Source organism: Lygodium microphyllum, chromosome 29 (genome assembly GCF_053477565.2).
Source record: "Lygodium microphyllum isolate KBCC chromosome 29, Lygodium_microphyllum_v1.1.10, whole genome shotgun sequence".
In the NCBI taxonomy this organism is placed as follows: Eukaryota; Viridiplantae; Streptophyta; class Polypodiopsida; order Schizaeales; family Lygodiaceae; genus Lygodium; species Lygodium microphyllum.
Genome location: NC_141163.1, coordinates 12,300,732 through 12,322,765, shown reverse-complemented (window position 1 = coordinate 12,322,765; position 22,034 = coordinate 12,300,732). Strand labels below are relative to the sequence as shown.

At 39.1% G+C, this 22,034-nt stretch overlaps 1 protein-coding gene across 1 annotated transcript; it reads right to left on the bottom strand.

The window, feature by feature from the left end:
• Positions 1-7,123: 7,123 nt before the first annotated feature.
• LOC148010388 (uncharacterized) lies at positions 7,124-14,057 on the bottom strand. The gene is made up of 4 exons (XM_087672113.1): positions 13,181-14,057; positions 12,463-12,596; positions 11,399-11,957; positions 7,124-9,884 (listed from the first exon to the last, which is right to left on the bottom strand). The coding sequence occupies exons 1-4, from the start codon at positions 13,859-13,861 to the stop codon at positions 9,495-9,497; spliced, it is 1,764 nt and encodes a 587-aa protein (XP_087528239.1). The 5' UTR covers positions 13,862-14,057; the 3' UTR covers positions 7,124-9,494.
• Between the last annotated feature and the right edge of the window lie 7,977 nt (positions 14,058-22,034).

Below are 22,034 nucleotides of genomic sequence, written 5' to 3'. Positions count from 1 at the left end.
TTGAGCTTTGCATCCCTCTCATTTCCCATTCTCCTTGAACCAAGTACAGCATGGATCTACTTTGACCCTAACGTTTATGCGTAAAGTAGTTCGCCTGGGGTTTCGACGCTAGATACTCTCTAGGAACTTGACTATTAGGGAATCCCTAATTCAGTTCGGTCCTAAGTGGGAATGGCCGGAATGCTTCCACTTTGTGGCAGACTTGGAAAGACCTAGATCGCAAACCTTGTGACATTCCGTGGGAGTTCCGGGTGGCTCTTTCTAGACTCTCTTCTTGATGGGCTGCTAAGACGTGTCCTATGAGCGAACAGGTGAACACATTACAGTTGGTATCAGAGCAAACCAATGAAAGATCTGTCTTTTACAAGGAAACTTAATGAGGAGAAGTAGAGAAAATGTTGCTGTTAAGAACACTTACTTACTTATCAATACTGACTTTCAGAGCCGTGAAGCTTGGTCTATCTCTTGATGCATACTACTCAAAGTTTGTCTCTCTTTTGAAGTAAGTGCCACAAATGGATATGACACAACAGGTGTCGAAGTTTTGTGCCGGATTAAACCCACCTATAAACACCCACCTCGAATCAATGCGCCCAACAAATCTTCAGGATGCACTCATTCGAGCTACACCTATAATACAGGAAGTGTAGACCAGGTCAAGAAGTAACAAGACTTGGTCTTACAAGAATCAGAACAAAGGAGTGTATAGGTCCCAGGCGAAGAGAGTTCAAGGTCAAAACCAGGGACAAAGAAAGAAATCTAGGACCAACAGTGTCAATAATTTTTTTCCTACCCAAGGTAATGGCTGTAATCTCCGTTGCTTCCATTGCAACAAGCCCGGTCATTTCAAAAGGCAATGTCCCAAGCTTGGCGGAGGACAACGTCAAGGACCATTCCAAGGAACCACCCGTGGCCAAGGAGCCACCACCCGGGGCAGAGGAAGAACCACCTTTGTTGCCAATAGGGAGATGTGCAATGAAGAAGACCCGACCATGGAAGCAGACTTTGAGAGGGCAACAGTCCATGCCGCCCTTCACAAGAAAGGCCCGAATCGCCAGTTTTCGGTGATTCAAACACCATCGGATTATCAAGGTAAAGGCTTCAAAACCTTGATTGATTATGGCAGTAAACATTCCTTTATTTCACTAGTTTATGCAAGAAGATTAGGAATAGCCACAAAAGATGCACCTACCTTGCTTGTGGAATTAGCAAATGGTCGTGAGGTCACTTGTACCAGGAAAACTGCTAAGATGGAATTCCTGCTGGGAGGAAAGTTGACTTCGGTTAGATTTAGGGTTATGAACCTAGGTATCCATGAGTGTTTGCTTGGAATGGATTGGCTTAAACCTAATGATGCCCACATTCACTGTGGAAAGGGCTAAGTTTTCTTTCAAAATTCTGAAAGGGAATTGGTCACAACTCAAGGAGAGGCTGGTAAGCCAAAAATTCAATTGGCCAAAGCATCTCGTATAATAAAGGAAGTTAGAAAGGGACTACCTGTCTATTTGATCAAACTTAATAAGCTAGATCAGAATCAGGAGTCTAGTGAAGAACCTTCATGGCTAAAGGAGTACACATACATATTTCCTGAAGAGCTGACAAAACTTCCACCTCAAAGGGAAGTTGATCATGAAATCAAGCTAGTGCCAGGAGCTGCACCAATTGCAAAGAGGCCATATAGAATGTCCATCCCGGAAGCAATTGAGTTGAAGGAGCAACTCAAGCAATTGTTAGAACAAGGTTACATTTGTCCTAGCAGTTCACCATGGGGAGCTCAAGTACTGTTCCAGAAAAAGAAAGATAGAATGCTTCGGCTATGTATTGATTACAGAGGGTTGAATCAATCGACTATCAAGAACAAATATCCTATTCCAAGAATAGATGAACTTCTTGACTGTCTTTGAGTTCGTGGTCATGTCATTCGGACTGACGAATGCATCTGCTACCTTCAATAGGTTAATGCAGGATATCTTTAGACCATATCTTGATGACTTTGTACTCGTATTATTTGATGATACCTTAGTTTATTCCAAACAGGAAGAAGATCATGAACCCCAGCTTCGCATTGTCCTTGAGACAATGAGGGCACACAAGCTTTATGCTAAGAGAAAGAAGTGTGCATTCTTCAAGCGACAGATTGAATATCTAGGATTCATTGTATCAACGGAAGGAATCTCAGTGGATTCGGCTAAGGTCAAAGATGTTCTGGAGTGGCCAACACCAACAACTGTCAAAGAAGTACGTAGCTTTCTTGGATTGACAGGATGGTACAGGGTCTTTATCAAAGACTATGCTTTGATTGCGGTGCCACTGATGAATCTACTGAAGAAGCAAACATCAATCGTATGGTCACCTGCTAAAAAATCCAACATTGACAAATTAAAGAAAAGCTTGGTATCAGCACCTATCCTGAAACTTCCGAACCTTAGTGAGGAGTTTGAAGTAATAACTGATGCTAGCACACTTACCTTAGGATGTGTGCTTATGCAAGAAGGTCATCATGTAGCATACTCTTCAAGGAAACTGAAGAGCCATGAGAGGAATTATGCTACCCATGATCTGGAGCCGTTAGCTGTCATCCATGCTCTCAAGATTTGGAGACACTACTTGTTGGGTAACAGGTTTACCCTAGTGACGGATCATAAAAGTCTTAAGTGGATCTTTAGCCAGAATGAGCTCAACATGAGGCAACGTCGATGGATTGAAGTGCTGGAGGAATATGACTTTGAAATCAAATACCGGCCTAGAAAGGAGAATGTAGTTGCCGATGCACTCAATCGCAAGGCGTTTCTAAATTCTCTGATCTTGCAAGATCCATCAATAGCTAGATCTCTAGCCACAAAGGTATCCATGCCAAACAACCTGATACTTGAGCTAGCTAGAGAAGAGGCATGCCATGATCCATCCTATCAGAAGTTGCTAAGGGAGATCCCCATCAAGGATCAAGACCCGAAGCTACATGCAAAGTATCAAGAATTCTCTATCAATAATGGACTTGTCTACTATAGAATGAGATTATGTATACCGGCAAGCCAGTCACTCAAGCAGAAGATACTTTGGGAATCTCATGACTCCCCTTTCTCAGGACATCCTAGCTATGCCAAGACCCTCAATGCAGTCAGAAAGAGCTATTATTGGGAGAGGCTTAAAGGTGACGTTCTCAAATATGTCACAGAGTGTTTGTCTTGTCAACCATAAGGCCGAACATGTTAAAATGCCAGGGAAGTTGCAACCACTTGACATTCCCCAAATGAAATGGAAATTCATTAGTATGGATTTCATTGTTGGCCTACCTCAGGTTCAGGGAGGTTACAACTCCATTATGGTGGTGATTGATATGCTAACCAAGATTGCACATCTTATCCCTGTTAAGACAAACTATAAAGCCTCACAAAGTTATTTATCAAGGAGATATTTAAACTGCATGGGTTACCCAAAAGAATCATTAGTGATTGTGACTCTCTCTTCACATCACACGTCTGGAGGGCTACCTTCGAAGCCATTGGGACTCAACTCTGTTTCAGTACAACTTACCATCCCCAAACTGATGGTCAAACGGAGCGAGTCAACCAAGTCATTGAGGATATGCTAAGGGCACACTGCTGTCGCGAACCCAAAAAGTGGATTCAATACTTGCCACTGGTTGAGTTTGCCTACAATGCTTCTTATCAACAAAGCATTCAGATGACCCCTTTTCAAGCATTGTATGGGCACGACTGTCAAAGTCCTTTAAACTTCTTGAATCCAACCTTGAGGGTTGAAGCTTCAAGATATGGATGACCAAATGAAGCCAATAAGATAGGACATCCAAGCTGCCAAGGATAGACAGAAGGCATACGTAGATTTAAAATGTCAAGATAGATCCTTCGCTGAAGGAGATATGATCTTCATTCGCGTATGCCCAAAGAAGAGTTCCCTATCCTTAGGTGAATGCAAGAAGCTAAGTCCAAGGTATTGTGGACCCTACAAGATTCTCAAGTGCTTAGGGCCTAATGCTTATAGACTGCAACTCCCTGAGAACCTAAAGGTTCATAATGTATTCCATATCAATCTATTGAAGAAGTACGTACCTAACCCTAGTCATATACTTGATGGGATCAACAAGTTGTAATGCCTAGCCAAGGAGTCCTTGAGCTACGGCCTGACATGATCTTAGATGTTAGGGAGAGAAAATTGAGATCCAGAACCTTGAGAGAATGTCTCATCCAGCGGAAAGATTATCGTGAAGAGGATGCCACTTGGATGGATGAAAGTACTCTCAACCAACAATACCCCCAGCTCTTCTCGAGATGAGGGCATCTCGATTCTTCTAAGGGGGAGAGAATGTAATATTTCCGCTTGAAATATTAAGTCAACCTTAAATCCCACACACCTCGCGCAATAAGACACCCCAAAGTGATCTCCCACATCGAAAAATGTTGGCAGTTAAACGCTTACCCCACGGGCGTGATAATAATCCCCGTCCGCGCTGTGCAAATAAGGCCGAGGTTAAAACCCGCAAGCCGCATAAGAACACCCTTTACGGAAAGGCAAATGGATAAATGATTAAAGTACAATTTTTTTTATTAATTACCCCCTCCCCTCAGCCGATGCATGGCAGGGGGAGAGGGAGTGTGAGAGGAAGGCTTAGTGGTGGAGTGCAGGGGGAGAAGGGAGAAGGCATGCAAGTGCCACGGGGGTGGTTATCCCCTCCCCTCAAAGGCTATATAACCTCCACCTTAAGCTTGAGGGGAGACACGAAGAGAGAGAGAAAGGAGGCTCTACCTGATGTGTTGCCGCCATCGCCACCGTGACGTGCTGCCTCTGGATTCGCCTCCATCGCCTGCTGCACCACGCCCATTGCCACCTCTCCCCATTGCCACCTCTCCCCATTGCCACCATCATCCTCCTGTTCATCATCAATCTCCTCTCCTCCAATCATTACCCCCCTCCCCTCCATGTCAGTCTGTAAGAAGCAGAAGCTTCTTGGAAGCTTCTTTAGAAGCTTCTTAAGATAAGGCTTCCATAAGCCTTGTCCACATGGTTTATCCCCGGTTTCCTACAATCCACATCCTATAAAGGGCATTTCTGTGCAAGGGAGAAGTAGGCAAGTTTTTGAGACTGAGTTGCCAAAGCTTGGAGGAAATTTGGAGATCGCATAAGGGCGAGGACAAACCGCAAAGTCCAAATCCACTACATCAACAATGACTCCAAAACAAAAGATGCAAGGCGTACGCGCGGAAGTCTCCAACCCAAGCATACGCATGGACATCCCTACGAGCTCTCAAGCCCAAGTTCTTAAAAGAATGATTCCGCATTAAAGCAATGCATTAGGCACGTTAAATTTTCATGGGAAGAATGCATTTACACATGTTTCTAATTCATGTAGTCTAGTTAAAATACATTTGGGAAATTATCTCCTTGAACGATTTACAAGAGTTAGTGCATGTCGTGCAAATTGGGTTGCTTGCATTTCTAAGTTCCGAATCCTAAGCGCATATTGCTTAGGTTCAAAAGATGAAATTGTTCAAATGAATCTTTGATTGGCCACCACAGAAAAGAAAAGCGCATAAGGCATTTAGGTAGTAATTTTCTACTTGTAGATTCATATGGTTGTCGATGTTGTCCAAGTAGTTGCATTGCATGGAAAATGAAACCATGGACTTGCATGTTGCATGCAAAGATGCTTGTATTTTAAGACGGATTAAGTGCCATAGAATGGATTAAGCCAACAATAGTCTTATGATATTCGTCATGCATGAACTTCATTTATCGAAGTTGTATCTAGAAAAGGTTGCATGCCATATTAAAGCCTAAAATTCAACTGCATTAAACGAAAGGTTGTAGGCAAAGTTCTTAATATAAATTTATGTAGTTTTATGCAAGTTATCCCCCAAAGTGTCAATCATTATGATTCTAGCAAGGAAGAGAAATGGTCAATTGCAAATCCTATAGTTGCATTGAAGGAAAAGCCTATGATTTCCATACTTACATGGAATGTTGCATCTTGAATTTCATTAATTGCATCCCTTAGGAAAAATATTCGCATCTCTTTCAAGCAAAGATGATTCTCGACGCGAGAAAATTAGATCGTTTTAGGTAGATCACCTGTAAGGGTATAACCCTCAAGGGATTCGTAAAAGCATAACTAGTTGGTACGACAAAAACTTCAAAGTGCTAGATAGGGTTTAGCACGTTAAAATTTCTACCTAGTATCGCACTTGGGATGCCAAGTCGAGACTTTTGATCCCAAAGGATCCTACTCATATTCACGGAATGTTGGGTTAGTTAGACGCCCATACAACAATGATCTAGGGTTTTACCCTAAGGATCGATCGACCTAATACTAAACTTCCAATTAAGTTTAGAAACCCTAGGGCCAAACAGTATTGGCCTAGTAAGGTTAGGGATTGGGTTGGGTCAAGAGGACTCACAAACCCTACATCTTGACCAAAAGTTTTAAGTGAAAAAGAATATTTATAAATATTGAATTTTCAAACCTGGATGAAAATTGGTCAAAATAACACTAAGTAATGATATAGGGAGCTATAGAAAAACTTGGTAGTTTTTATTGAATTGCAATTATCTTAATGGAAATCCATGTCATAGATATCAAACTATTTTTCAAGTATTGTGAGATGGTTTTGATTAGAAGCACTATAAGTTTTCAATGTTCTATAAAAATGGTTTAAAAGATGGATAAATATACACTTCCTAGCTTGTTTTGACCCCTTCTATTTTTTTCAACTATGGCTAGCTTTCACTCAGAACAAATTTTACAAAGAACTACATGTGCTCAAGGGGGCCTAAAATGTAGAACACTGATGGTTACTAGGGTGGCTTAGGCAGCTAAGTAGGAAGGGATCAATAGAACACCTTGAAAATGTCCATCTACTAATATATAATGCAAACTTGAACAATACTAAATAATATGAACATATATTAAAATAACACTAATTTAAGTCATAAAAGAATATCTAAATGGATATCATGAAGTTCTAAAATAAATCTAACTTGAATTGTAAAAAAGGATTTATAGAGATATCTTGAAGTTACCAAAGATCCAAGAATATTGTTAGGCTTTTGATAAAATGCAAAGGCTAATAGAACAAGTTAAAGAAAAATTTAATTACTAAAGAGTCTATACAAATATGGCTAATTTTTACTTAGATTTTTTTTTAACAAAGAAGTTTTTGTGTGCTCAAGGGGATTCGGAGATTAGAGCTTTAATCATTGTCATGTACATGTTGTTGTATGAAACAAATTTACAATATATACTATATTTGATCACATAATCCACATGCAGACATCACTAATTCTTCTATGTAGAGAAGGGTGTCTTTCCTCTATAGACTTAGTAAGATTGGGTGGCAACATCCAACTTCTTTCTGATGATATCTTTGACTCTTTCTTTGGTTTAACGAGGCTCACATGATGTGAAGGAAGGGAAAATTAGCAATCATCATAGTGTCATCTAAAATAGTTGATGATGGCACCATGTATGATCATATTATTTCCTTGATAAGTCCCATCAATGTAACACTTCTATTTCACACTTGTTGGCTACAACCTCTATGGTTAGCTCTAGGTGTACTAATATGTGACATGACATTCGATAATATGATTGAAACACCTTGACATTTTGATGCAGTTCTTGTAACATTTTATGTTACTCTACTGTTTTGCACACAAATATCTAAATGTAGCACATGGGAAAATACCCTTTGAAGTATTAGTATTCAAGCTAAACATTAATATGTGCCAACTTGTAAGGACATTTTGTTCAAAGAAATTATTTTAGAGCCTCTTTATATTGTATCACTATCTCTTTGTGAATGTGTGCCTTTTGAGTGGATCGTTATAGGTGTGCTTATGAACTTGAGATGGCCATCACTTTACATGATGCCCTTACAAAGAACTAGTTTTGTACTAATATGAATATGAGAGTTATTAAGCATCCTGGTAGGATTGGAACTTAACTATGAATGATGTCTAGAAGGGAAGTTCATGGTAGTTCTGGTTGCTAAAATTGAATGGCTAAAGTATTATCTAGGTTAAGATAAGTCTTAAGTGATCTCCAACAATTCATCCCACATCAACGGTTTATTATTATGTACTCTCACAAACATAATAGCATTCATATATATGTAGCTCCTACTTATGATAGCATTAGCTCTCAAATGATCCCCTTGGTAATTTTGACATTATATATGAGGCGCATATAGTACAAATTGCAGAATAGTTATAATAGGTAGGTATATTGTAACGTTATGTAAGGATGGTCTAGAGTAGAATAGTCTTTTTAAACCAGGCTAGGTGTTAAGGTCACAAGAAGATTCTTATGCAACATCTTTTTTTTTAAGGGTTACTTATAGACAACAAAATCAATGCTTTACTTTAGAATATAGAGATATCTTGGTAAATTTGTCTTGAAACTATGATTATATGATGTTTGTCTTTTAAATCCAATAGTATTAATTGGAAATAAAAAGACTTATTGAACACTATTGTGATTTTGTTTTCGAGTTTTTGACATAGAAATTATATTCAAATTGGATTATCAACTTGTGTATGTATGTCATTGAATTTCATATTTATAAATTCTTTACATGAGGCATATCTTAACCTATATTTTATATGGATGAAGATTTCGAATTTTCTTTGAATTATGCTATGAAATTCAAATATGAGCCCTATCTTAACCTAATTTGTTAGTTTGATGATGATCTTTAATTGTGTTGACATAGTTTGTGACATGATTACTAGTGTAGAGGATGATGAGTAGAGGCGATGGCTTCAAGAGGTCCCACAAGGGTGGGCAAAGCTAGTGTATCTAATAAGGATATATGATAACTTGAAAGGTGAACTAGGAATGGAGGGGCAAGCACAAATGGTCCATGTGTCTCTCCAATCATTGTGTGTGTTAATATGGAGGGTGTTGGTTATGATTGTAGTGTCACTTCATAATATGGTTGTAGATTCAAGGGTGAGTCGAGACATGGTGGTGAGAATAATTTTGGTGTGTTTGTCTTTGTGGAGAGGGTGATGAGAGGGCAAGATGTGTCATCTTTCTAGAGAAGGTGAAAGGGGTAGAGGGTACGAGGGCAATAAGGGGATGTTATATTTGAGGAGAGGGTGATGGCACGATGAGAGAGTAATTAGGGTGTGGGTTGTGTATGTGGAGAGGGTGATTAGAGGGCAAGGTTGTGATGTCTTAGAATAATTAGGGAGATGGAGGAGCAAGATCTATGAGCAAAAGAAAGACTTAGGAGCAATATCCTTGTAGAGAGTTGAGTGGGATGATGATCACCTTACTTAGAATTACCTGGCCGTTGATAGAGGTTGTCTTGATGGATCAAATGCTGGTGGTGCTGCATGTCCACCTTACTTAGAATCACCTGGCCGTTGATAGAGGTTGTCTTGATAATACGATCGTATCAACAGGTGGTGGTGTTGCGATTGATTGGTTGATAGAGAATGAATATGTCATCGATTTGGCGGCGGGGGGGGGGCGCTCAAATCAATTGTGCACGGGCTTGAATGATCTGGGAGGTGAGGGGGGAGACGAAGGTGGTGAGCTCGTGGATGGCGCTGGCGAGGAGGGCGTCGGGGTTGAACAGGCCGCGGGAGGCCTTCTTGAGGAGGGACGCCGCAGCGACGTAGTTGTCGCAGTCGAGGAGGGGGCCCTCGCACAAGCCGAAGATGGCCAGCCCCACCCCGTACATGATGAAGAAGCCCTCGCTGAACAGCACGTCGTAGATGCGCATGCACGTCTCCGACGGCAGCAGGCTCGCCCACAGGCACGCGAACCACTCCGTCATCAGCAGCTCGATGCCCAACCCTGGTGGACACTGTAGCTTGTCCAAGTGGTTCGCCACCTTCGGAAAACGTCTCCGCAAGAGATCCTAATAATTCGTATATATACATATTATAACGTTCAATTCGGACACAATTTGGAAGGTATTACGTGGATGCACAAACAAAAGCCTCACAAATTAATGATAATCAATCACTAATATTGCGCAAAACACTCGAAGTTTTAGACAAATTCTCGCTTGTTGTGAATTTAGCACAACATCGTGGGCTTCTCATCGGAAGGGACTGCACACTGAGCCAAATGTGGTTGGGAGAAGGGAGGTGCCGCAGGGACCGACAACCCCTCACCCCAATCACACTTAGCTAGGTACATAATGCCTCTCTAGTAAAAGCTCATGATGTTGGATACTAAAGAGAAAAACAGTGGAAAAGTTTTCTTTTTGCAATATGGAAAAATGCCAAAAACTTATTCTAAAAGGGTAAACTAATAATAATTGAGTGTGTTCATCGAATTTTTTTTCTTATTTTTAGAGGCCATTCAAAAGTCTTTTATTCTTTTCGATGGTTTGAAAGGGTAAACTAATATGATTTTGGAAAATATAAAAGAAGGAGGGGCTAATTTTGGAATATATAAAAAGGAGGTGGTGATTTCTTTACATTTCTCTGTAATCTTTTTTCTCGCTAAAGGCTATGTAAAGGGCATTTTGGGAAACTTTGGAAGTCTAAGATATGTAGAAATTTTCTTATTTTTTGGTAATTGGAAAATTATTTTCTGTGTTGATAATATGATTATAGAAGATTCATATAAGGAGAAGTTGATTTCATCTAGGAATGGTTAGTAATATCATTTTTATAATAATAATAATAATAATTCTTTTAAGGAATATATAATAAGGAGGGGGTGATTTGTGTGCATTTCTCATTCATTTTTTTCTTGAAGACTATATAAAGGGCATTGTGGGCAACTAAGATATGTGCAAATCTTCTTGTTTCTTGGCAAATTCTCCAGTAATATTAGTTTTTATGTTGATAATTATTTTAGAAAATGTTTAGAATTAGGAGGGGTTGATTTTCTTTAGGAATACTTGTTGCAATATTAATCTTTATAATACTTATTCTTTTAGGAATATATAGTAAAAGGAGAGGGTTGAGTGAGCTGGCTATGTATGTAACTTTTACCCTGAAATAAATTTTTGGGTGATTTTGTCTAGGAACATTTGGTAATATTATTTTTTGTGCTAATAATTCTTTCAGGAAATACATAAAAAAAGGGATTGATTTTGTCTAGGAATTGCCAGCAATATGATTGTTTTAAAATATGACTATTCTTGTAAGGCATAGATAATAAAAGAGGAGGGGGTTGAAAATTGAGTGACCAAGTTATGTATGCAAGTTGGTCCTTGAATATTATTATTGATGGTAATTTTGTTTAGGAAGATTTAGTAATATATAAAATAATAAATAAATAAGGGTTAAGAGAGAGAGAGAGAGAGCCTGAATGTTGTTGTTGGTAATTTTGTCTAGGAAGATTTAGTAATATATAAAATAGTAAATGAATGAGAGAGAGAGAGAGAGAGAGAGAGAGAATATATAAATATATAACCTTGAATACACGGAGCTCGGCTCGGCAGCCGTGGAGGGCCTCGTAATAGTCGGGGAGGAGGAAATCTTGGAGGAGGGCGACCATCATCCAGAAGGCCTCGCGCTCGCGCTGCTGCATGGAGATGAGCATCATGCCGGCCACGTAGTTCATGCCGGGGCAGTAGCCCACCCTGGGGTTGTACTGTGAGTAGGCCAGCAGGACGCGTTCCAGGGCGCGGGGGCCATCGCCGTCGACCTTGCCCAGCCACTTGTGCGTGGGGAACGTGCCCCCGTAGGCGGCCTCCCGGATGGCCCGCGCCGTCTCCACCGCCGCCGGTTTCGCCGCCGTGGCCGCCGCCGAGTACTCCGCCTGCGTGGCCAGGTGCTTCCACATGTACCGCGTCCTGGCATTCATCCTCTCGCCCGCCCGCGAGATGGCCAGCCACACCTTCATCCGCAGCGGGTTCGGGATGCCGTCCCGGGATAGGTCGCGCAGCCGCCTCCCCTCGTCCCCTGGCCCCGCCCCCACCCCCGGCACAATCGGCGTGAATGGCATGGTCCACCTCTCTGAGCCGTCGCGACTGCAACCACACAAACAAATCCACCCCTCCAACCGTCAATATCTTCGTCCCTCGTGGGTGCTCTAAATTTTGTACACCTCATCGGTGCTCGGAGCAAAAAAATTTGTCATTTTAGTGTATTTGTATCTGTTGGAATCCTAAACTCCTAGTTGGAAGTTTGCCTTGCCCTTACATTACAAGTTTTAGGGTTTTTCCAGTTCAATTGAGAACAAGCTTCTTTTCCCTTGTTTTTCTATAAAGTGTTCAAAATCATGAGCTTCTGCGCAAGATGCACCACATACCTAGCTAGGTGTAGGTGGGGGCAAGGGGTTGCCAAGCCATATCCCCTGCCACCACCCCCACCTAGCTAGGTATGCGATCTCTCCGTTACAAAAGCTCATAGTGTTGGTATATATTCATAATGTGAGAATTATAGTGGGAAAATGCCAAAAACTTCTTATGAGAGTTAGCAATAGAGTTTTACCATGACATTGGTAGGTAGTCAAAAGTTTAGCAATATACTTACCCGCGAACTTTCCTACTAGTGTAAGTGATGTAGTTTTTGCTGGGATTGAACCATTCATCATCACCCTTCATTTGGGCGATAGCACGCCATTTGAAGTAGTTCTTGCGGGCCTTCAAGAGGAGGCACTCGAGAATCTAGAGCAATGTTCATAGAAAACCATCCTTTACTATGTGTTTTTTCTTAACCAAATTTCCAAAAAATTTGGTTGGAATTCATGGCTCTTTTTGGGATATTTTAATTATAAGATTGACTATTTTATTCCCCAGACCTCGTCATATTTCAACCTCTTCCTCTTTACACATGCAGCTTATCATCAATTCAAGTACACTTATTGCCAAAAAAAAATTCAATTTTTAACTATTGGAAATAAATTTGACTTTTTCACATCATCATTAGTACTCTGTAGTTTTTCTTGTTTTTGAAAAAAAAAATTATATTTTTTCAAGAACAACGGCCTCCCATTTTTATTTATAAAAAGACAATTTTCCAACACTCCATTAGTGCGTGATTAGTTAACATTGGATGGCAAATAAGTTAGCATATCATCACTTGTAGTATACGAAATTTCTAGTCTTTTCTAAAATTTTAATTTTTTTTCTACATGTTTAATTATTAAGGATATTTTTTACTCGTTTTTTTTTCTCTCCCATGCTTTCCAACACTCGAATGGGGATTTTTTAAAATAATTTTTTTGGGCAACACCACCTACTGAACTGACCTGGAGCTGGTCGTCGGTGGCCTCGATGAAGAAGTCGTTCATGTCGGTGCCGCGCTTCTTCATGAGCTCGGCGGGGACGACGTTGGGGCCGAAGCGGCCGCTCTCGAGGTGGAGGATGATGTCGTGGATGGTGGGGGACGTGGGGAACGGCGCCTGAAGGTCCATCATTCGGTCCATCTCCGCCAGCTGCTGGGCGACGTCCTCCGTGGTGGCCCGGCCCAGCGGTCGGGGACGGCCCGCCAGCGCTTCCTCCAGCAATGCCGACTCCTCGTCAGCGCATTCCGCCTCCTCGTCCGAGCTGCTCTCGAAGTCTTCGTTGGCGTCGGCGTACTCGGTCGGCACCGTCGAGAATGCATCGTCGTCCACGGCGTACATGACGGTCCGCCCTGTCGAGGCTGCCGGCTTCGTCATCGACGGAAGCGCATCTATCAGCTCCTCCATCGTCACGTCCGTCGAATTGGCACTCGCACACTGGCTGCTCCCGCTCGACGTGACAACCTCCCGGGGAGTCGACCTCGGAATCGCATTCGCCGCCCAGTTGTAAATTAATGGCCGCCGGCCTCCGTCATCGTCCATATCCGTCGGACTGGTCGGTGGACGTCGTTTGAACAACGACCTGAAACAGCTCATTCTTGGCGATTTGCGATCGCTGTCCTTCTTCCTGAGTCGAAGCCCTCTCATTTTTACGTCACCCTAATTGCACGTCCGCCCTCGCAAAATATGCGTGAAGCAACAGTAGTGCAGTATAATTACTGCACGGCAGGCAATCACCACCTCGTGCTGGCTGTAACTGATCAATTACACCCCACCCCTCCGCCCTCGCAAATGCAGGACAAGACAGACAGTGTAAGTGCAATATCACGAGATAGAATCACGACGTTGTGCTGGCTGCGATCAATTTGACACTCCCACACCCCAAAACGGCACACTCTTTCCTTGCATCCCTTCAGGAAACGATGCTCTAGGCTCTCATCATAATACTTTGTCATCGTGTTAAGAGTCGAGGCGTGAGTCATGCCTGACGACCCATTATATGTCGACTATAAATATGACGTCCTAACGACAAACAAATGTGACGTCCTACTCTAAAAGAGCTATCTTAACTAGGTCGAAAGGCGAATAGATTGCAATTTGCTACCTACGAAAAGCATGAGAGAGCAAACCACATTAGGATCAAAACCCTTCAAAAAAAGTACTTGTAAGAAAATGATTAAGCTATTGTTAATTAGTTGAGGTCTTAAAATATTGAATCTTTTAATTTTTATTATTTAAATGTGATTAATAAAAAATATTATTTATTTAAGAGATCAGCTATTAAATGCCTAAAGATATTAACTCATACCAAGGGGTCACTTTTCGATCATTATTTTTTCTTTTTGAATGGTTAAATATTTTGCTATCACGTTTTCCCACCAAAATCATGTTTATTTTTTCGTCTACAGTAATTTGAACTATCGTTCTCTCCTCTTCTCCTTGTTTCTTAGTTCTCCAAGAAGATTATATTATTGTGTCATAAATTTTCTCATCAAAATAACATAAGATACTTATCACCAATGTGCTTTGGTCTTCCTTTGTCTCCTTTCCCAAACCTTCAAAAAGGTGATCAACACTTAAAAGAGTCTCTGCCTAGAGGACCATCACCACTTGATGACTTAACTACAAAGATATCGACTAATATGGACCTGAAACGAGATCATCTTATCAGTTTTCGATAGATCTAAGTGGGTCAAGACATCCAATCCGTATATTTACTTCGTCCTTCAAGTCATCCATTTGGTAAGATTTTATTTCAATCAAATATAGGTTTTTTCTTTTATCTTTTCAATTTGATTCATAAAAATTTGATTAAAAGAGACTCATGATATTAACAAAAATTGATAGGGATAATTATACTAAGAATGAACCTCAAGTTAATAGAACTGAAAATGAAAAGATTCACCTTGATCTTGGTACTTGAAAATATAAAACCTTTATTATGTTGTGTTGTAATGTCAACTTTTTAACTTAGCACTGATGGATAAGACAAGGGTAGTATATTATGATTAGAAGAAAAGAAGCACTTTGATTTGTGAGAGACAAAAAGTATTGATTCAAATAATCCTGGTACTATTGGTAAACCTTTTTCTTTTCTTAATTTTTATTATTTATAAGCTTTTAGTCTACTAAAATATAAAAAAGATTGACTTAGCAACAAATAAAAGTATTGATGACACTCTGCATCATATCCACTTTAAGATTGAAAGGATCTCATGTGTGCAAGATTCTATGAAGAATATGAAGAATACAACTTTTTACTAAGTCTTGATATTAACTCTTGGGAGCCCTTTTTTCATAATACCCTCAACCATGGTTCTTAATAGCACTAGTAGATTTTAATATCCTTGACTACAATTCTTAGTAACACTATCAAATTTCAATACATGAATGGTGACTTGATATCATGAGATGATGCTATCTATATTATCATATACTTAGCAGTCTCTCGAGATCTCTCCCTTTGATCTATAGGAAGAAATATAAAGAACTTAACTCTATTTCTTCCTCTCAAAACTTTGATTCTGATACATATTGATTTTAGGATTAAAAGCATCACTATACTATTAATACTATCATTGTATATCTTTCTTCAAATGTAATATACCTCATATTTTACAAAAAAAATTATCAATAAAAATAATCCTTGTGATTATATATCTCATTTATTCTATAGCTTTTATAATCTTACATATTTTTTAAAATTGATAGAATAATTAGAAAAAATGATAAAAATATTATATTATCTCAAAAATGTATAACTATTCAATACCTCTTGTATATTTTTAAAGCTCTTAAAAAAGACAGAATTTATGTAGCAAAGATGTACTAATGCAATATCTCTTCAAAAAGATAATATCTTCTAGATCCAAATTATGTAATGATAGGTAGAAAAAATAACTAAGGACTAGCAAAAAAAAATTCAAGCCTTACTATGCTTAAGATACTCTAAGCTACCTATAATGATCTTTCTATTAAGTAACACTCTAAACTAGCTAACAATCTTTATATCATGCCATATTAATTAAGAGTATCCAAAAAAGTATAAAGAATGATAAATATTTAATATAATGCAAATAAGAGGTTCTAGCCATGGCTAAATCTCCCTATTTACATAATATCGAATATTTTAAATTTTTTTCAATTTTTTAAACTAAAATTAAAATATTTTATTTTTCTATGAATTTTCAACTTTAGAGTAATGCTCATTACGAGATTCAACTATGTGATAATGTTATAACCTTTAATGTTAATTATATCTTACACTTGTTAAAATTTTATAGATATCTCAAACTTTGAAAAAATTAAAATTCTTTTTGAAAAAATTTTAAATCATTTGCTATTTTTTAAATATTGTTACACTAAAAATAAGCTTGAAAATGGTTAAAAATAGAACTTATTTATATGGCGTGATTACGGGGGTTACTGGATGCCACCAATCCTCTTTACCACGATGTATGGAGGCAAGTCCTATTTTTTCTTAAGTGTTTTTTAACTATATTTAAAATGCTTCATTTTTAAAGGATTTTCAAGCTTTAGAGTAATGATCACTATTAGAGTAAAGTATGTGATAATGCTATGATCATTTCTAGGTTTTTATTGTATAAAAAGCAATAAAAACTCACAAAAATATAAAGGTAAGGCTAAACTAAGGCTAAACCTTATACTTCAGACCCCCCAAACATTCACAAATATGGTTCTTATTTTTCCTTAATTTTTGGCACTCAAAATCCATTTTTTCCCTATTTTTTTCATTTTTCCTATTTTTCTTGTATTTTTTGCAATATTAAATAACTGAAAATACAAAATGAGCTGTGGGATGTGGCCCTTAAGTTCATTTGTAGCAAAAACACAAATTTAGTTGGTGTGTCTTACTATATTTTTCATTTATATCTCAAAAACACCCAATTTCCCCCTATTTCGCGTGTTTTACGGGTTTTACACCATTAATTTCAGTCACAACACTTATGATTTTCTGATTTTCTGAGCATAAATTGATCAAACTCATAGCAAGCCTTATACTTATGAAAAAAAGATAAAAAAAATTCATAAATATATTAACCTTTGAAAAAAATAAATTTTTAATAATTTTTGAAACTCATTTGTTATTTATAAAATATTTTTAAGCCAAAAGTTGATTTTAAAATGATAATAAATCACCAAAAATGGGACTTATACCTGCAATGCAATCCATCCACCAATCCCCCTAATCATATCATAGGGGCAAATCTTATTTTTGGTGATTTTTCCTAAAATTTAAGCCTAATTTTAGCCTTAAAATATTTTTAAAATAGTAAATGAGCTATTTTTTATTCTTGTCAGAGAGAGAACCAAGGAGAGAGAAAGAGGAGAGAGAAGACTACAGAGGGGAGAGAGAAAGATTGCAGGAAGAGAGAGAATAGGAGTGACGAGGAGAGAGAAAGACTAGATTTAGAGAGAGAAAGACACGAAAGAAGGGGAAGCCATAAAAGCTGTGAGCCAGAAGGGAGAGAAAGATTGTAATTGTATTAATGTGTCAAAAAGATATGAAAATTTACATTTTCTCTCCTTTTATACCAATGTCAGTGTGACATGGCATAATATCAACATTACTAACACTTATTTGTTATTCCTAGCTTCTTACAATCCATCCCTTCCCAAAAGTTTTTGTCCTAAAAAACAAACCGAGAAACAACTAAAAAAGGAGATGGATAGAACAGAGTACTACTCTATTTTACAGCTTTACAAATGAAAAATGAATGAAGAATGACTATTACAAGAGCTGAATTTGAAGAATGGAAGTAAGGCCCAACTATATACATGATTTGAAATACTTCAGAAGCAAATGGAGCCATAAAGTCTTCAACAAATAGTCCCAGAAGAAAGTAGACAGCTTGCTGAATAAACAGTCCCCGCTAGACCAAATCTGCCATAACTTTTGATAGAAGTGTCTAAATGAGATATACCATATATCAAAACGAAGCTCTTGAAGAGTACTTTAAGCCCATATATATAGCTTAATTCTGAAAATTAGGTACGATAAAAACTTTTCTAAAACAGCGTGCTGTCTTGAACCAGTCTGCATCATTACTAGCTCCATAAGCAATAGGCTTCAGCCACCAATGTCTCCCGCAAGTATGGATACTCATCCAATATAAAATCAGGTCTCCAAGAAGCCTCTTCAGTTGGTAAACCTCTCCATTTGATCAAGTATTCCACAATAGAACGCGATCGAAGCTTCTTTTCGCGTTGACCTATAACAGCCTCTGGGATGTACTGAACAAGACCATCTTCATCAATAGGTGGCAACTCATCAACTATATCCACTGGATCACCATAATAGGGCTTGAGCTGACTAACATGGAAGACGTTATGAATCTTTGTAGAAGAGGGAAGCTCTAGTTTGTATGCCAAATCTCCAATCTGCTTAAGGATCCTGTAAGGGCCATAAAACCTGTGGGCAATCTTATTACTGGATCCATCTTTTAACGTCGAGTACTTGGATTTGGGCACTTTCAACAAAACCAGCTCTCCTTCTTGGAACTCTAAAGGCCTCCTCTTCTCATCAGCATACATCTTCATTTGATCTTGAGCATTTCTTAGATTCACCTTGCATTGCTGAAGAAGGGTCTGCATTCTTTCCAACTCCTCCTTCCCATGAGGATTGATCTTTTCATTAAAGATGACTGTGGATAAGGGCACCTTGTAACCATACAAAGCCTCAAAGGGTGAAACTCCTATGCTCGCATGAGTGGAATTGTTGTAAGCAAACTCAGCCAGGTGTAACCAAGAATCCCATGAGGTTTGGACATCATAGCAAAAATGGCGAAGATAAGTTTCCAACCATTTATTAACTCTCTATGTCTGTCCATCAATTTGAGGATGATAAGCCGTAGATGGAGCTAACTTAGTGCCCATAGATGTAAATACCGCTTGCCAGAAATTACTCATAAACTTTGAGTCCCTATCATGGACAATCACTTGCGGTAATCCATGTAGTCTAAAAATATGCTCCATAAACTGGTTGGCCACTTGAGAAGCAGTAAACTGAATTTTTGTTGGGATAAAATGAGCTGCTTTGGTGAGTCTGTCAACCACCACATAAATACTATTCCACCCCTTCTTAGTAGTAGGTAAGCTGGTGATAAAGTCCATAGTAATATGAGTCCATTTACCCATAGGAATAGGCAATGGCTGTAACAAACCTCCTAGCTTATGGGTGCTATCCTTATTTTGCTGACAAGGCATACACTTCATAACGAAGTCCTTGACATCTTTCCACAGTCCTTTCCAATAAAAGCTTTTGCTGATCCTGTCATAAGTCTTGAAAACTCCCAAGTGTCCAGCTAAAGGCGAAGAATGTAACTCCTCCATAATTTTTCGCTTGAAAGAAGAAGTAGAGGGAATAACAATCTTGCCTTTCCACCAAATAATACCATTTTTAAGCTGGTAATGCGAGTTTTCTTCCATAAGACCTTGCTGTAATTTCTGAAACTAGATTTGGCTGAATTCCTCATCTAAAAGATAGGCCTCCTGTAGTTCTTCAATCCAATCATTATGTTGTTTTGTCATGGCTGACACTTTGCAGGCCCACATACGAGAAAGAGAATCAGCCACTATGTTATCTTTGCCCCTTGTATGAGTGATATCAAAGTCATAATTCTGTAATGTAGCTACCCATCGACGTTGCTTTGAAGTGAGATTTGACTGAGTAAGGAAATGCTTGAGTACCCGATGATCACTATGTACTCTGAATCGGCTACCATATAAGTAATGGTGCCATTTCTTGATTGCATGCAGGATAGCTAACATTTCCTGGTCATAAACATTCATGGCCATCTCCTTATCTGTAAGCTTACGGCTCTCAAATGCAATTACTCCATGCTCCTGAAGCAAAACAGCCCCAATGCCACGGCCACTAGCATCACACTGTATAATAAACTCTTTGTAGAAATCCGAGCATACTAAGATAGGAGCAGAAGTAAGTAGTTCGTTTAACTGGTTGAAGCTGCTATCTGCAAGAGCATCCCAAAAGAAAGCCTCCTTCTTCAACCTGTCAGTCAAAGAAGCTGCAATTGCCGCATAATGCTTTATAAATCGGCGATAGAATGAAGATAGACCAAGAAATCCTCTAAGAGAGGTAGTAGTAGTAGGTGTTGGCCAATCTCTTATGCATTGCACCTTCTTGGGATCAACCTGTATTCCTTTTTCACTGACTATATGTCCCAAGTATTCCACTTCAGTCTGTATGAAAGAGCACTTCTTCTCCTTAGCAAAAAACCTATGATGTCTCAACACATCAAAAACCTTCCTCATATGTGCCAAGTGATCTTGTAAAGTCTTGCTATAGATCAAAATGTCATCAAAGAACACCAAGACAAACTGAAAGAGGAAAGGTTGCAAGATCTTATTCATTAGGCTTTGAAAGGTAGCTGGAGCGTTTGTAAGCCCAAATGGCATCACCAAGAAATGATAGAGCCCACGATCAGTCCTAAAAGCAGTCTTGACTCATCATCCTCATGCATGCAAATCTGATGATACCCTGATCTCAAATCAATCTTCGTAAAGAATCGAGCCCCCTTAAGCTCATCAAGCAAATCATCAATTCTAGGTATAGGATACCTGTTCTTCACTGTTATCTTATTGAGATCCCTGTAGTCAATGCACATTCTGAAAGATCCATCTTTCTTTTTGACTAACAGGACTGGAGATGCACAAGGTGAAGAACTTGGTTCAATGAATCCCATTTCAAGAAGCTCTTTGATTTGCTTGGCTACTTCCTCTCGTTCACATTTTGATAATCTGTAAGGTGGCTTATTGATTGTCTTTGAGTTGGGTTCCAAATCAATGGGGTGATCCACTGCTCTCTTAAGAGGCAATGAAGTAGGTACTTCAAACAAATCTCTATACTCCTCAAGAAGAGCTATCAAGGCTGGATGGTTTGCTGAACTATTGGGCTGATCCTGTGTTTCCTTGTTCAAATGCAAAACAAATATTTGTGAGCGCTTCTTGTAATCTCTCTTGAGTTGTTGAATGGTGATAAGCTGAAAATTAGATCTACTAGGAATTTTCTGTAAATGGATGAGCTATACATTAGAGATAAACTCCATATATAACTATGAGAAATCCATAGTGATCCTTCCTAATGTCATCAACCAATCACAACCAAGTACAATATCTATGGGCGCCATTTCCAAAGTGATTAGATTTACTTTGACTTCAAAATTTTCAGCCAGCTACTGCAAAGAAACCTGTGGGCAAATCTGTATGCTGATTTCCTCTTCACCATTAGCCACTTGTACTTTAATGGGCTGCTGTAAGTCTGTGGGAACACAATTTAACTTGTCCATGATGGACTTATTGACAAAACTGTGAGTACTGCCACTATCTATTAGGATGAACACTGGCTTTCCATATATGCTTCCCTTCATACGAAGTGTATTAGGGCTCTTAGATCCCGTCCAAGCATCCATAGAGATAGAACAATTAGTGGCAACAAGCGACTCATCACAAGATTCACCAGGGTCAAATGGAACATCTCCACCTGGATCAAAAGGAAAAGAGTCGGCTGGATCATAAAAGTACTCCTGTCCAACGTCCTCCTCAAAATCTTCATTTTCAGCATTGATTGCCACTGCATTAGCTTCATCTATGTCATCTTCAAAGTCCTCAAAAACTAGCATACTCTAAAGCTTTGGCTTGACATTTTTGTATACACACTTTGAAGCATGATCAGGTGTATACTTTTCTCCACACTTGAAACATAAGCCCTTGTCCTTCCTTTCCTTGTAAAGATCCATGGGAATAGATTTGGGATTTGTATTAGTTGAAGTGGACTTAG